The 17,494-nt window shown below is 42.3% G+C and overlaps 1 protein-coding gene across 1 annotated transcript in view; it reads right to left on the bottom strand.

Moving 5' to 3' along the window:
* Positions 1–444: 444 nt before the first annotated feature.
* Epg5 (ectopic P-granules 5 autophagy tethering factor) overlaps positions 445–17,494 on the bottom strand; it is a 97,759-nt gene continuing 80,709 nt past the window's right edge. Inside the window, exons 36-44 of the mRNA XM_027935642.2 lie at positions 16,246–16,421; positions 13,564–13,749; positions 12,840–13,049; positions 12,028–12,172; positions 9,730–9,972; positions 8,484–8,700; positions 7,789–8,004; positions 6,525–6,639; positions 445–4,800 (exon numbers count right to left, since the gene is read on the bottom strand). Of these exons, the coding sequence (XP_027791443.2) occupies positions 4,618–4,800; positions 6,525–6,639; positions 7,789–8,004; positions 8,484–8,700; positions 9,730–9,972; positions 12,028–12,172; positions 12,840–13,049; positions 13,564–13,749; positions 16,246–16,421 (1,691 nt within the window). The 3' untranslated portion in view covers positions 445–4,617. The remainder of the gene's footprint in view (positions 4,801–6,524; positions 6,640–7,788; positions 8,005–8,483; positions 8,701–9,729; positions 9,973–12,027; positions 12,173–12,839; positions 13,050–13,563; positions 13,750–16,245; positions 16,422–17,494) is intronic.

The following is a 17,494-nucleotide window of genomic DNA, read 5'->3' as shown; positions in this document are numbered from 1 at the left end:
AGGCATGTCTTACAAATCCATGAAAATTAACATTAAGGAGAAATTTCCTGGGATTCCAATACTGAAGGCCCATTTTCAGAGCAGACCCTTTTAGCAACCCCTGGGGCGCTGCCCTCTGCTGGCAGCTAGGCCTTCTGGCAGCTCCCTCCCTCACACCAGCTCACCACTCAGGCAGGGGGAGCCTCAGTGCAGCTCTTAAGCCCCACCTCCTACAGAGGTTAGGCCACATTACAGACTGTGAGGGGTCTCCTGATCTCTCTGACAGTCTCTGGTTCACGCCAATTCTTTTTGAAATTAGAGGCTTCACCACTGAAGTAAACACCACAGAGTAAAGATCTAAAAGCCATTACAAACTAATTTAAAATTTTTCTTCATGTGATGTATGTATAAAAAGACGACCTGCCAACAATCTTGCCAAAAACAATGAGACAGGCCCACCATAGGTAAATTGACTCTGAATGTAGTTTATTTGCAGAATTTTCCTTAATCAATTCTTATTTATTCTTGTTTCTCACCATGATATAAAAACTCATCTTCTGTAGAAGCATGTAAAACATTGAACAACACATAAGAAGTGAATATTGCACATTTAATGATCAAAATAAAGTAGAGGTTTTTAAAGGCCACTTTAGACATGTGGGAAGAAAAAGTTGAATACACTGAAGTATTTGTCTCCAACTTTAGTGATTTTCAACCATAGAAAGAAAAATAAATTCTAACTCTCAGTGCTCAGTGAGAGATCACATTGGTACATTTAAAAACAAGTTATAATCAACAACATTCCTTAGCAAGTTCATTATCCCAAAATAGGATCAGTAATTTTTTTCAAGTTTTTCTCATCAGAAATCAGGAAGCTATCCAAAGTGAAGGGAACTTCAGAGACAGCTGCACAGGTCACAGGATGCTCCAGAATACGAGTATCATGGTGGAGAAACAAAGTCAGTCTTAGGGCCTGACTTATGTCAAGAGTTTTACCCAGCACGACCCAGATGCAAATGGAAGATCAGGGTAGGGGGACGTTTCTTTTGAAAAGGACACGCTTCCAACATGGAGGGCAGACAGCAGTAAAGGACTAAGCGTGGAGCACCTTGTTTGTGAGACGTGCCTCACACCCATGCAATGAGACCAGTCTTCAGCAGCAACTCATATTAAACCGAGGTATAGAGTTTGAACTCGCCACGAGTTTAATGTGTTTAATGTGCCAACCATACATCACAGCTAGAGCCAATACTGCCCAAGTGTCCAGAGGAGTGAACTGCACTGCTTGACCTCAAGCATGACATGCCAGGGCAGGGGCCAGGATGAGGAGAGGGAGGCACCAAGGCAGAGAAGGCGAAGGAGCGCCCTCTCCTGGCACTGTTGATTACCAACCTCCTCAACTGTGCTCTAGGTGCCTCACCTAGTCCCATACTGTGCCCCGGGGCAGCCCTCTGGACATCATGGTAGAAAACTAAGGATTGTGGGGCATTTAGTCTGGAAAGGACTAAGAGATGGGGCCACATGGTGTCAGAGGTGTGACGGGAAGGGAAATGTGTGCTGAGAGGGGAGCAAGAGATGGAGCCAGCCTGGACTGCGCCAGGTAGGTCCACAGCCAACCGGCAACCTTTCCAGGAGACACCTCGCTGTCAGACAGAGCAGAACCACATGTGACCCGCCAGCAGCAGCCTGCATGGCCCTACAAGGGCTGGCCTGTGGCCAATGGCCAGGTGGGGGAGGCTGAGTATCCCACTGAGTGAGCGAGTGGTGGGCACCCGGTATGTGAATGCTCCTACTGACTTTTAAATGTTGATTATTCTAGACATTTACTTCCAGCTCCAGAAGAAACAACTAATTTTAGGAACAAAAACCCCCCACACAAAAATGGTGTTACCACCTTTCATTCAAACACAAAGGCACAGACATGATTAACTTATACAATATGGGCACACTGGTTTTCGTGACTACTCAGGAGTAACAAGACTGTCACTTGACTGGAGGAGGTTAGATAAGTTTGCATTCTCTACACTAATTCCCTCCAGTCTCAGAGACTCAGGCTTAACCCTGGGGAGGCAGAGGCATTCACAGACTAAGCCAAGAAACTGATCAAGAAACGGCCACACGTCAGAGCTGAGGGCGAGTGTGCAGGACCTTTGAAACAGTGGGACCAAGCTCCACCTGCCAGTGTCACACTGTGCAGACACATCCAGCAGCACCTTCCTGCCTCCATGGCCCATGGCTCCCAGCTCTCTGCCCTTCACCTGTTCTAGTCAGTAGAGCCAGGAGATGGGGGGAACAGAACTGTCTCTCTGACCTCTACTGCAGGGCGGCTAAGGATGGGAGCAGCACTTTTCATTGGGAGCAGAACACTGTCTCCTCCTTCCTGCTCCCAAAAAGCATCAGACGTCCTTATCTGAGCCAGATGCCATGGCCAGCCACTGTGCGGAGAAATCCAGGGTGTGTACCTTCCACACTGCTCAGCCCACAAGCGGGCCTTGGTCTTGCCCAGTGCCAGTGCTGACATGCAGCACCTGCCACTGTCTCTCAGACTGTGGCCCTGTGCTCTGTGAAGGCTGGCTATCTTTTCAAGCAAAGGCTTGTTACCTGCAAGCAGAAGGCAGGGTGGCCTAGGTAGAGCCTTCCTTCCTCAGAGATGACAGCAGCACTGCCATGTTCTTTAAATACCTATGAGATAAGCAAACCTTCTGACAGGAAGCATGAAGAAGTGCAAGCAGTTTTACTGACCATCTTTGCAACTCAAGTTACAAGGTCAGGTAAATAAGATGACATCAGTTATAAAAATCTACATCAACTTCAGTCTCTGATATACTCTGTTAGTGAAGAAGCCCTGAAATTCAGATTCGTAGAAGTTACAACCAAAGGCTGACTTTATTTTTTAAAATCTTTACAGACTAAATATGGTATAAATATTATAAACTTTCAAAAATTAACAGTTTGATCATAATTTTCTTTAGAATGTGCATACTGTCACTCAAAAACTTCACATTTGAGGATATCAATAATTTCATTCTCCTCAAAGAAAACAGCACACAAATTATTTCCTGTCATAAAATCACTGTTGCCAAATCGGCCAATTTAACTGTCTGCAGCTTCTAAAATTTTCACATACGTAGAATAAGAAGATGACTGTTTTGAAAGCAGAGAGAAGCAAAAACAAGGAAAGCTGAGACATGTCACTGTGAGATGACTCTCTGTGGCCTACGAAACTCGAACGCTGAACAGAGATTTTCTTTATCAGAGTGCCAAGGCATGTCTGTGAGGTGGAATTTTCTGTCCAACGAAAAAGAAAAGTTCCTACAAACTCCCAGATGCGGGGGATATGTGGGATATGGTAGGAGTTCTACATCTGCTAACTATATCCCTCTCTCTCTACTGAGAGCTTTTGGTGAATGTTTAGGCATTTGGGGGTATTTTTGTAGGGCTGCACAAAACCTACAAATACACATTATGAAAGCTGGGCAACAAAATCCATTTTGAGCCAAGAGTTATGTTGACAAATATTTTCAGACTAATTCCTGGGGGAAATAACATGAGCAAGAAGAAGGCACCAATGAGGCAACGTTGTAGACAGGCTTTGGTAATGAATAACTGTCAAGGGCGGCCGAAGGCACAAGGCGACTCAAAGAAAAAAAAAAAAAAAAGACAGATTTTAGAAATTCTCCTGACCTGGCCCAGTTTCCATGGGCAAGTGTTTCAGCAGGTCCACCAGCTTTATCTGAGTTTAAATATGGAGGGAAGAAGCAAGCAGGGTTTGGAGAAGTGAGTCCCCAGTCCCCTGCTCAACAGTGGGGCCTTTAGATAGCAATCTTGGTGTCCATCAAGAATTTCAAACTTCAATGTCGAGGGAGTGGGGTGAATGAGGGGACCCAAGGGCATGGAGCGACTCTGGGCTCGCACTCTGCAGCCCCTGCCATGTGAACCAAATAAAACACGAGTGTGCCCAGCACACTCATCACAGAGCACCAGCCTGACACGTTGATTCAGACAGAGGCTCTTCCATAAGGATACACAGTCAGAGGGAAGCAGACACGTCACAATCTCTGCTGTCCACTATAGTGTCAAGTTTTTCACATGACTCACTTTAATTCAGCATTTTTATCTCCCTTCTGAGAGAAATAACATAATACCTTTAGGCTATGTATTTCCCCACATTTGAGAAATACAGAAATTCTCAAGGTTGATTTTTTTCACACTAAAAGCACACAAATGGGGTTCAAAGTGAGGGTTATATATGACTCTCAAAGCAGTCAGATCTGGCACAGGAATCTTGACGTTTAAATAAAACAGGGGAGTCAGAGCTGGAGACATATCATGAAAATTCCCTCTGCGGGTCTTATGAGATGAGGACAGTTGGCAACTGTGAGTGGCTCTATACCCAAGTGGAACTTAGTAAGTTTCAGTTGTGGATGAACATAAACACTAAAAAGTCCCCAGAGAGTAAAACACACACACACACACATGGACACACGGAATCACTTAATGCCTCCCAATTGCATCTCCAGTCACCCATCCCGTGGCTAAACTGAACTCTGCAATGAAAGTAAGCAAAGTTATTTGTGCAACAGCAAAGTTAAATGTAAACATAAACAGTGATGGAGTTTGTCACGAGCCTCGTGGTTACTACCGTATGTTGTCCAGATAATGCACTTCTGGGTAGAGACAGTTAACGAGAAGAGCCAGGAAGCTTTTCCCATCTTGGAGGCAATGGCCAGGATGCTTTATAAACTGGGCAGCTTGCAAAATCTGATCCTGGTATTCAACATACTGCTTACTCAGTGTCATGGATTCAAGAGCAGTCAGAGCCTAAAAGACATGAAAGACAGAGGGTTAACCCCACAGATGCACACCACCTGACTGTGACAGGTACAGCACTACCGTCAGTATCTGGTCTCACTGTGAGCCTTGAGGGAGGGAAGCCCACAGAACCAGAATGAGGAGTCCAGAAGGCAGGCGCTGACTAACACAGCCAGAGGTGGCCACAACCCAAGCTTATCCCCTATTTTGTGCTGTTATTTCTCAACCCTGCCTCGCCGGGAACCACTGCAGCAGCCGGCCCGGTCTTACCAATGGATTCCTCACCTGCCACACCCATTTCCAGAGTAGGCCCTGTCCTCGTTCTCCCCAGTCCCACCTGTGGGGTTGTCCCCACCAGATCAGCTGCCCCTCTCTTCGTAGAAGCCAACCAGAACCCATAGATGCACCTTGCTAATGTGACACCTGTGTAACTTGCTGCTGGGTCTGTTCTTAGGTTACAAAATGACATATTCAACTATCTAATTGAATGAAATTCTAAGGAAACCAGCTGCTACATGCTGCTGAGGGTAAAAGATAAGGTCATTAAATTGGTGAACAGGCATAATGCACAGGTCAAGTTTCCCCCTATTCCATCTGACAAATGACCCAAAACTGAGGGAGGAAAATGTCCCCACATCTGTTTTCAAAGGAAGAAATAAGGAAAACATTCTTCTATTCCATAATTTTAATTTTTCCTTCCTTCCTAGGAGAAAGGGAAAGAGACTGTATATGGAAAAAATAAAATTTCAGAATAGTAGTTCCTGAGCGTGGGGAGTTTTATTTTCCAGCTGACAAGCTGGGCCCCCCACCCCAGGGTTCTGAAAGTATCCTCTCCCCACTGGGGCACGCCCACCCCCATGTGAAGTCCTCCAATTCCACCTACTCCTATGTGTGGGAACTGTGACACTAAAGAGTATCAATTAAGAATCATTTGGTTGGTCCAGAAAACATGAAGGGAGAAGATTTTCTTTTTGAGGATAAGTGACCGAGAAGCTGAGAAATCAATCACCAGGTTAGCTGTAAAGTCTTAGTGTTTAAAATAAACTAGGGATTTTGGTACCAAGGTATGAGCTGTGTGAACAGTTTAAGCGTTGGACGGGAATCGGGGGGGTGGGGGGGCAGGAATCATTCTCTCTCCCCACTCCCTACCCTTTTTTACATCTAACCCCCAAAATGGTACAATATGACAGGCTGCCTAAAATTAATCCTTTTATAAAAAGACGACATTTTTCAAGTCTGAAAATCTTGATGGCAAGTATGTAAGGAACATGCAGAAAGACATTGCTTTGAGTCTACTGGAAGGCAAGCAAAGGGAGCCCAGGTGACTCTCAGGAAGTTAAAGCAGCATCCCAATGCCCCAGATCTTGGGGCCACAGGAAAGGTGAAGACTCAAACACACCCTGAAATGCACCTCATTGAAATGCACTTCCCACCCTCAGAGAACTCAGCTGCCCCACTGTGCTGCTTCATGCAAAACACTAGGGATTCATTCCAACAGCAGCTCTCCAGCAGTGAGTGACAAGTATTCGGTATTTTATGAACTGGGATCCCTGTGAAGAACCTGCCAACTATTCCATCTGATCCTTGTATTTAATATCTCACATGGCATGCAGCTGGCTTAGACATGATCAAGCTGCATAAGAAGAGCGGCTAAGGGGGCTCAGCTCTTACCATGCACAGACATCCTGCAGAGTGGAGAGGGAGCAGCCTGGAGCCAGGCTAGCTGTACTGACCTGCTGAGCTTTTGGGGTCAAATGTAGTTCAGAGCCAGGCTTCAATCGGATCTGATCTTCTGAAGGAACCTGAATTGAAAGGAAGGCAGCCATGCCTCGGGCAGCCACTCGGAACCTGAAGTGATAGGGAAAGACAAAAACATGTAAGTGACCATTAGAGTGAGCATTTAAAAATAAATACCATATTTTCTACTAAAACACAAGATGATAAACATATTTCCAGATCTACTGTGTAATAAGCCTATTTAGGAAAATCTTCATTATAAAAATGTGCCCATAATTCAGATCCAAGAATGAAAGTATTGGCAAAGATGTGGAATAATGGAACACTCATATATTGCTGGTGGGAATGTAAACGATGCAGGAACTATGGAAACCATTTTGGCACTTACTTAATAAGTAAAACATACACTCTCCATATGACCCAGCAATTCCACTCTTAGGTATATATCCAAAAGAACTGAATACAGATGTGCTAAGAAAAATCTGTACATGACTATTCATAATAACATTATCCACAAAAGCCAAAAAGATTGAAACAGTTCAATTACCTATCAGCTGATAAATGGATAAACAAAATGTAGTAGATCCATAAGATAGAACATTATACAGCTATATAAAGGAATGAAGAATTGACACATGAACAACACAGCTGAACCTTGAGAATGTTATGCTAAGTGAAAGAAGTCAGACACCAGAGGCCACATATTATAAAATTCCATTTTCACAAAATGGTCCTTCTTTTCTTTTTGGTACTGGGGATTGAACCCAGGGGAATTTGGCCACTGAGCTATATCCCAGCCCTTTTTATTTGTTATTTTCAGACAGGTCAGTACAGCTAAGTTGATTAGAGCCTTGCTTACTTGCTGAGGCTGGCCTTGAACTTGCAATCCTTCTGCCTACCCTCCAGAGTCCCTGGAATTACAGGTGTGTACCAGCATGCTTTAAGAAATGACCAACCTCGCATACCATCAATGGCTCCAAACCAAAAAGAAATCAGTAGTGTAATCAGATTACAAAGTCAACACAGAAGAGATAACACTAAAATACACTGACTGAACTTCAAACTGTTGCAAACAAGAAAAAATAAATATGCTTTTTAGAATACCAAGATATAATAAAGGTTTGGGTTATTGTGTTTTCTCCCCTTTGTCTTTCTGGAAAACGTAACTCCTACATCAAAAACCCTACTCCAGAGTCCCACCCTGAAATAGGTGCCGATATCTGAGGCCTTCCAAGAAAGCAGTGGTAGGTGCATCCTCACCTGTTGGACAAGGGAGACTTCCGGCCCAATCCAATCGCCCCCAAAATCCCAGAGCTGAGCCTCTCCTCAGCCAGGAGGTTTTGCCTGCTCTGAAGCATGAGCAGAATTCGGACAACAGATTCCGTGAGGACTGAGTCGTTCTGCTCAGTCTGAATCAGGGACAGCTGCAGGACTTGGTGCCACCATAGAAATAGCTTTGCCTCTTCCTGTGCAGAGCTGGGGAAGGTGCCAGAGAGAGTAAAATTAGAAGTGAGATTTTTTTTTTTTTCCCCACTCCATTTCACTGAATGTCCACATTTGACTTTTAAGTAAAGGAGACATTTAGTACCTTAAAACCCTAAGCTAATTGGTGTTAACAAATGTTAATGCTACAGTTTAGTGACTACTTACTCTGTGCTAGACACTGTGTCTGGGTTTCATGCTTTCACTTAATGTTCACAACCCTGGGATGTAGGGATTTTCATAGGAAAGCTGCAATCTGATGCTTAAAATGCTTATTTTAGGAAATTAAAAACTTGCTCAGAAAATTAAGCCATCAAGAAAAGAATCTTTTCCAAACAAGTGTCATGGTACCTTATAGCCTTGTTTGTTTTTTCTTAATTCTATCTTCTTAAATAATTTCTTATCTAAATCCTTAAATTCTAAGTTAACCAAGTACCTTACCAGTTTTATAAAGCAGCCAGAAGCCAACACACCTTGGATACACCTGTTCCAACCACTTGCTGAGGATGAGCAGCACCTTCATTTCATTCCTTAGAGTCTGCTCACTATTCAAACACTGGAGCAGGTAGACATAAAGGGTCAGATAACTGCCAAGGGCCAGGCATTCCTGCAGAAATTCTTCTATAGTGAGCTCAGGAACTTGAAGGGACACCAGAATGGGACCCCATCCTAAATTTTGATTGAGGGAGCCTAAGGAAAAAAAAAAAGAGAGAAGACATCAAGACATAAAAAAGAGTCTAATTACTTAACAACTGCAACAAATCTTTTCACTTTAAGCTTCATGCCAAGGTAACATCTCTTATGTTGGCTCTATAAGCCACAGAAGTGAAATGTGCGCTGAGTATGGCTCAGTGGTAGAGTGCCTGCCTAGTATGTGTGAGGCCCTGGGTTTGATCCCAAGAACCACATACACACAAAGCTCAGGCCATAACTCCACACGTTGATTTTTTAATAATACAAATAAATTTCAAACAGAAGTATTAATCCTAATGATTCTCAGCTCTGCAGAGAGTGAGGGCAGGGTGCATAGTGGTGTGCATATCACTTCCACTGGTGGACATGGAATGTTGTGGGTTGTTGGGATAAGACATATGGCAGGTTATGGGCACTTCTGGAACCTTGCTCTGATATCCTTCTTTCTCTTCCACTGTCTAGTATCATGTATATTTGGATATCAGAGTTGAGATGGGCTGTTCTGAGCAATTCTTCATCCAGAGTCTGAAAGTTTAGAGGCAGGGAATAAGAAGGCAAGGAAGGACAGGAGAGAGTGATTTCTTCACAAAAGAGTTTAAAAAGCATGACCAGAAACAAACAAACAAAAAACATTTCTATAAAAACTCCTTTTATCAAAACTGACCCAAAAAAGGGGAAAATAAACAGAGTGATCATTATTATATAGACTTTGGAGTACAATATTCGTTTTGAGGACCATGACTTTGCTTATGATACACTCTAAAACCAATGTAAAACAAGTTAGAGCTTTTGTCCCTTGAAATAGGTGATGGCACCAACAGATATGGATGAGTGATTCATATGCTAACTGCAGATCTTTATGAAAAAAATATATATTAATATAGATATATAGATATACAGCAATACAGATATGTCAGAACATTCATTTACAAAGCAGAAATTAGAATGGTAGAATCTAGAAATATATTTCCTGGTGACAGAGCTTTAATCTTTCCTGAAAGACCAACAGAAGACGTGTCCCCTAACCTTCCTTAAAGTAGGCGGAGATGCAGGCTTCTGTAGTCTCTGCCATGTGGCGGACGGATGCCAAGCTCTGGCAGGCTGCTGTTAACAGGGGCAGCACCACCAGCCCATGCACTTTTTGGCCAATCCAGGTCCGGATACTGCCCCGGAGGAACTCTGCCGTTGGAATAGTTGCATTGTTCATCATCATCAGGACTTCCATAAAGAGGCTGCTGAGGGCCATGTGGCGGGTCTGGCTGTCCATGTCTGAAGGGGAACACAGACATGCTCTCAGGCCGCTGGCATAGGGACAAGAATGTGATCATGAAAACAACAGTGCTACAATCTTAGCTGCGCTTTGGGTAGATATGATAAGCTAATTAGTAAGAGTACCCTCCACCCCCGAGTCCAACTCCCAACACAGCCATTGCCAAGCTATCAATAGTCTAGAGTGATTTACATAGAATAAAGATTATTATAGCTTAAAAGCAAATATAAAAGTATGGAAAAGATTCCTAACAGCAGCTCTTCTATTTCTTCTCCCCCGCCCCTTTACTCCCCTCCCCCCGCCTTTTTTTTTTTAAAGAAAGAGATCTATGTTGCTCAGGCTGGCCTCAAACTCCTGGGCCTATAAGAACATGTTACCATGCCCTATTTCTTTGTTTTTTAAATAAGAAAAGTGAACAGACTATAAAATAAACACGTTTTTCAAAGAAAACTGCCAGAAAAAGAGCAAATTCTATTTCACAAGCATGAAGGGAGGTCACTGGGGCAGCATCCTTCACCCTCAAGCATGAGAAATACATGTCACTGGGAGTTTTAAAAAGCACGATTTTTACCAATGGCTTCTAGCTGTCTTTGAGTTGGGTACTTTAAAAAAAGAAAACAAAACTTTCTTAAGGCTTTGTTGCCACAGGATTCAGTATTTGCATCCATGGGACTGGTAAAAAGTTAGAAGATCTTATTCATCACACCCAACAAAACAAACTACTTATACACTGTAAAACAGACCCTACCAACTGTAAGATCTACTTCTTATCAATCAAGAACTTAAAAACTCTTGAGAGAAAGAAAAACAGCAATGTGCCTGGGAATTTTTCTTCATATATTTCTATGGGTATAAATATTCTTAGTGACTAAGTCTTTGTCTCAATTTCAACTAAAAAGCAATTTTAATTTATCTTTTAATTATGACTCATAGTAACAAATTACTACAATAAGCCTCATAACAGATCCTAGCCTCTCCCCTTCCTGTTCATCATCAACCGGGGCAATAAACATTTCCCTGAAAACCAGATCTGATCCTGTTACTCTTCTGATTAAAATTTTCCTAAAACACTTTTCCAGCTCCCTTCCCCGGGCAGCTATTGTTCAAACCTCAAGGCCAACTCACATATGACCAACTGTGGCACAGTTTCTCCAGTACCTACTGACTTTTCTTTTTCTTTTTTTGTAGCGGGTACAGGGGGACAATTTAACCAGTATGAATTCATATTTCAAAACCATGTGAGGGACTGGGAATGTGGATCTATGGTAGAGCACTTGCCTAGTATGCATAAGACCCTGGGTTTGATTTTAAGCACCACAGGAGGACACATAAAAGAAAATTTGTCCTTAACCAATATTCAAAATGGACCTCTTTCCCTGCCACATACCAAGGCCAGAACAGGTAATTGTCTTTTCTCTCCTTTCACAGGAGCATGTGCATCTCTGGCTCATCTGTGCAGGAAAGATGTCACTCTGTGGCTTACACATGGGATCTCCTTTTAGGCTGCCAACTTGGGCAGGCCCTGTGCTTTATCACCCCTGCTATTCTCTGAGAAGGCTCAGGTGACAGCCATCTTGTTTCATCTACCTTTAAGGGTTTGTTCCCCCTTTTACTTCATTTCTGGCCTCTGAGATTTCCCAGAAGGAGAGGCAGCCAGGATGTCGTCCAGTCTACCAAACATGAAGAACAGAAATTCTCCATGTAAAGTATCTTGACAATTCTACAGGTGATTCTGAAGTGCTCTCCTACTTCCCAGTCAAACCCCTAGGCATGCTGCTCGCTGGCAGGCTTCCTGCTACCTTCTAATAACTAAATCCAGAGTGTCCAGCTTGTCCCCCAGTCCACTTTACCTCACACCAGCATCGCCAGGGCCAGCTCCTCCTCAAGTTCTTAACATTCCGCCTCTCTCCAGGGCTGACTAAGCAGCTCTTTGACCACTGTCTCTCTGGAAATGGGAATGGCAGGGTCCTGCCCGTTTTCCTCACCCCACAATGCCTTACTGTGACAGCAATTCATAGATTATGTGAATATGTGGCTTCCCACTGGTCACTTACCAGGCGGGTTAAAGACAATGATATCATCCAAGAGCTTAGACATTTCCTGTTCTAGGACAGCAAAGGTGACTTTTCCAGTTTGTTCCAGGGTGCTGAGGAATTGAACCATCTGATGAGTGAAAGCTTGGCATTTTGGAACCACATCCTGACAAACAAGAAAAGGATCACTCAAATGAATCCAAGCAAGGAGTGTGGACTGAGGATTCCCCGGGAGCATAGCACTGCTCTGAACACTTGGGCAAGGAGTGGAGAGGACAGATCAAGAAGCCACGCGAGGACCTCATCCAGGCATCCCAGGGTCCCATGTTTGGGGCTATGCAAACCTGCGGTAACTAGATTAGAACCTACCTTCTCCCAATTCCACACAACACCCCTCCTTCTCCACTACATTCGTCATATTAACTACACACGGATTACCTGCCAGGATCTTTCCAAAAACTTTCATGCTCACTATCTAATTCAGTCCTCATAATACTTTGTGAGGTGGTCCTGAGTCTGTCAGACCTCAAGCTCATACTCGTCACCGTTCCTGCCACTGATGACATTCATAAAATGAAACCAGTGGCCCACTGCCAGCTCTCAATCCTTCTGACCTCTGGTAAACATGTGTCACTGATAATAGGTCAAGACTTTGCAAAAGAGAGAAACCCAAACCAAAGGATCCAAGCAAGGGACCAATATGAATACACAATGACACTCCCCCAACCTTCTCTGCTGAGCAGTCAGCACGTCTGAGACTGTCCTCAGTGGTACTTATGCTACTTCCAGTCCTGAAGACCTTGCCTGCCTTTTAAAGCACCCTCTCAACTTACAAGATGTTTCTGGCTGTCAGTAGGAATGGAAAGTCCTGCAGACACTTTCAGAAGCTTCACAATCAATTCAGCAGAAGATTCCTTTGCCAGGATGATGGTCGGTGGGTAGTGACTGCTGAAATAACTTAGCACGCTCTGGTACGACACAATGTCCACAAGGTGCCACGAGAGTGAGCTTGTCTGTCCAAGGAGACTAAGTAAAGGCGAATCCTAAAAATGGAACAGATGGCTTTAGTTCCAGAGTCCCATCTTCTGAGAAATATGTCATTCTAACTACTCCATAAGAAAGCTACTAAGGTGTTCTATCAAAGCACAGAATCTCAGATATCAAGTAAGAATCTACTCATTAGGAGCATTAGTAATGGCAATAACCAAAGTCATGGCAAAAACCCACTAATATTAAGATCTAAAAAACTATTCGGAACCAATTTTCAAAGGAACTCTGCTCTGGTGGCACACGCCAACACTGAAGCACAGAGCACAAACTAGGAAGTAGATATAAAATAAAATAAATTGATGTGTTCTAACTTAGTGAGGTTCTCTCCATGACTTAGGCAATGGATGATCCAAGAAAAGCAAGTATCTCATTAAAGGCACAGCTCATATGCCACGCACGTATTCATGCTGACAGAGGGAGGCACTAAGGAAACAACCGAAAAGCCACGACCCAGTAGAAACTGAGGAGCTACAGAGCTTCATGTGATCACAAGCCCCCCAAACTTACTGTCTGTTCTATAAGTTGAACTTCCTTTGCCAGTAAAATCATCATGAAAAGGAGGCAGACAATCATGCTCCGGGTTTCAGGCTGGGGGTTGGGGTTCCAGGCATCAGCAAGCACACTAACCCAATTGACTTCACAAAGCACGGTTCCCAAAAACAAGAAACAGCTCTTGGGGCTTCCTCGTTCCACCTTCAAGGAAATAGATGAAAATCAGTGTTTTGCTTTATGCTGTTTGACTTATCTTTAAAATGTATATAAATCAGTGTTTCATGTATTTGTTTTTAAAAACATTTTTCCCAGATTATACATACCATCCATAATCCTAACTTCCAGAGATAAACATTTGTCATATCTTTCCTTCCATGTTGTACATGCATGCATTTTTAAATTTCAATAATTCTTTGTTTTGTTTATTGAAACAAGGTTTCACTATGTTGTTCAGGCTTGGTCTCTAACTCCAGGGCTCAAAGGATCCTTCTGCATGAGCCTCCTAAATGCTGGAACTACAGGTGCACACCACTGTGCCTGGTGGATTCTAATAATTCCTACCAGGCAAGGAACCACCTCCCCTAACCCCAACCCTGGTGGAGATTCCTTGCCACACTGAGTCACTGGAGATGCAAGAGTATGTCAGAATCTTCAGGTGTGCTGAGACAGGATGAAAATTGAGCTCTACTAGTTAGTAGTTCTCAAACTTGAGTGAGCATCAGAACCACCAGGATCTTAGAACACAGATGGCTGGGCCTACCCCCAGAGCTGTTAATTTCCCACATATGGGTTGGCAGCAGGAATGTGCACTGCTAACAAGTTCCCAGGTGATGCTGATGCTGATGCTGCTGTCCCCAGGATCATACACTGAGACCTGCTGCAATATATAATACTTAATGTAATATTTATTAAAAATGTCTTCATATTATTGGTCTTTATAATTTTTGATGACTACATAGTGCTTAAATTCTTAGTAGGGTTTTTTGGGGGGATATATTCTATAAACTATATGAGTTATATTTTATAAGCCTATTTCAATAATTGTAATTTATTTAAAAACAAAACATGGCTAAGTAATAAGATTTTTCTTTCAAAATAAAGAATAAAAGCTCTTCATAAACTCATGATCAGTGATTTACACCTTCCCATTACTGTATTATATTACACTAACTACTAGTTCTCTTCCTTCTTAGAAAACAATTCATCCTCCTTTATAATCTGTTCTCCATCCTCAGCCTCATTTTTGTGTTAAAAAAAAAAAAAGCATACTTGATTATGCCAACAAGATATAGTAAGTAAAAAGATTCCCAGCTTCTGGGCAGGTCAAGGGCCATCTATCATCAGAATAATATCCTTAGACATAGATGGATCTACAGCATCCCTTGTCAGATGGGTTTACTATTCAATCAGTCTTACAGTGAAGGTCATCCTCTTTCTTAGTTAAAATTCCATCTTATAGTTCTTTAAAACAACTTTCTCTCATGTTCATAATGGTGATTAAACATCTATTTAGTGTGTGCACTATTTACTAAATGCAACTACAAAATCATTCTTCAGGGGCTGGGGATGTTGCTCAAGCGGTAGTGCGCTCGCCTGGCATGCGTGTGGCCTGGGTTCGATCCTCAGCACCACATACAAACGAAGATGTTGTGTCCGCCGAAAACTAAAAAATAAATATTAAAATTCTCTCTCTCTCTCTCTCTCTCTCTCTCTTAAAAAAAAAAAAATCATTCTTCAATCTTATATTTCTCTAAAACGAATACCATCAGCTTCCCTGGAGCTCGCTACACAAGAATGATGGGAAAGAGCAGCACTGGGCGGGGCTCACCATAGCACAAAAGGCTGCAGTATATTTACTAATCATCAAAAATAACTATAGATATGTATCAACTAAAGCACTTAGGGTGCCTTAATGATAAATATGACATTGAGAGTCAACACAAATTAAATGATGACTAACAAACAAATGAACCGAAACGATCATAAAAACCTAAGCTAAGATTATAAACCTAAACCTAGATTATAAAGTGTTTTTGTGGTTTTTTTTTTAACCAGAAACTTAGTAAGAACAACAAAAACTGTGCCAAATGCCTGACTGGTATATAAGTAACACTGCAGTACTGTTTTTTGTTAACTATTGCTTCTACTACAGACTCACACACACACTTACTGGTACTTTTTTCAGACCATTTCAGGGTTTTTTTATAATTATGATGCAGTGTCCGTTGTTACACTGCACTTTATCATCTACAGTATTGTCATTCACTTATTTGCTAAAAGAAACTAATGGCTTGAGTACCAATTCATATCTTCTTTAATAGAGCATTTAACAAGTTGTTCTAATGACACCATTCTAGAAAAATCATATACACAGAAACACCAACCAAGATCGAGCAAGACTAAGTCATTAAACTATGTACTCACCCAACATAAAGTCTAGAAAATGACTGACATATTACAGACACAATGTTTCTCTGGGTTTTAAAAGCTGTTCTATAGATATTTTCCGATCCTCTACTAACATACATAAAGAAATTATTTCCACAGCCTGCTGCTTTCCACAAGTACCACTGAGGTGGCACCCAATGTGTGCACAGCCCTCTTTGGCACACACTGTCCCTGCACAGAACCACGGGGAAGAGGCTGCTCCCCAGCAGCAGACCACTCCATGGTGTGACACACGGGTGAAGGGCTCACTTTGAAGAAGGCCTCCATGAGCATCTGATCGGGATGCAGGTCCTTCCACTGGAGTTTCTGGTATGCACTATGAAAAGCATACAGAATGAACTCTGGCATTTTGGGTGCAGTACATGCTTCACAATAATGCATCAGGTGTAACCGAAGGGCTCCTTCATCACCTGGCAACAACTTGTCTAGAATTGAAAAAGAAAATACAGCTAAGGACCTTTGGTATTTTTTTCTTCTTGTTTTTTTCCCTCTCTTTCTCACTCTCTCATGTGCCCTCTCGTGCTCTCTCTCTTTTAAACTGGGGAATGAACCCAGGGGCACTTGACCACTGAGCCTCATCCCCAGCCCATTTTATTTTTTATTTTGAGACAGGGTCTCACTAAGTTGCTAAGGCTGGTCCTGAACTTGCAATTCTCCTGCCCTAGCCTCCCCAGTCACTGGGATTCTAGGCATATGCCACTGCTTCTGGTTGGTTTTTCTTTTTTCAAAAAAAAAAAAAAAATTAGAAAACATGAATTTGAACCAAAAATCTAAAATCTAAAGTTCTCAATGTGTATCCAATTTCAAAGATTTTCATGTATAGGAGGGGGAACACTGGCAGATAATAATAAGGACTGGTATTTTAATTACTTGGGCAACTGATATAGTGGAGACATATGGCCTTTTAACTCTAATATACTTTTACAGTCTGTTGCCCTCAGCATGTATTCATTTAGTCTCATGTATTTAGTGCCTCATTCACCTGGCACCTTGGAGGAATTCAATATTCCTCAAAAGAAATGTTCCACACATTTCTCAGAAAATAGAAAAAAACACATACAAATGACCAGTAGCTCATATCATTTATCATTATAGAAATGCAATGAAACCATTAAATCCACAAGGAAACATCACATCACACCTGTTAGATTGCCTTTTATTAAAAAGACAGAAGATGAGTGCTGGAGAGGATATAGAGAAAGAAGCTCCTATAAATAGTTGGTGGGAATGTAAATTAGTACAACCATTAAGGAGAAAGATGGGGGAGGTCTTCAAAATACTAGCAACAGGCAACATCTGAAGAGGGGATGGCTGCAAATTTTCCAGCAAATGACAAACTCAGAGCAACATCACACAAAAAGAAGTCACAAACTTAACATTACATAATAGTTATTAGTGGCCTTTCTTCAGTCCCAGCTGACTGCCCATCAATTAAAATAAAATACAATAAGAAGGCAGAGGCAAAAGCATGACTGAATAACTTGGGGAAAAAGTGAGC

This window comes from Marmota flaviventris, chromosome 16 (assembly GCF_047511675.1).
Source record: "Marmota flaviventris isolate mMarFla1 chromosome 16, mMarFla1.hap1, whole genome shotgun sequence".
Lineage (NCBI taxonomy): Eukaryota > Metazoa > Chordata > Mammalia > Rodentia > Sciuridae > Marmota > Marmota flaviventris.
The sequence above is the reverse complement of the archived record's forward strand: the minus strand, read 5'-3'. Positions and strand labels throughout refer to the sequence as shown.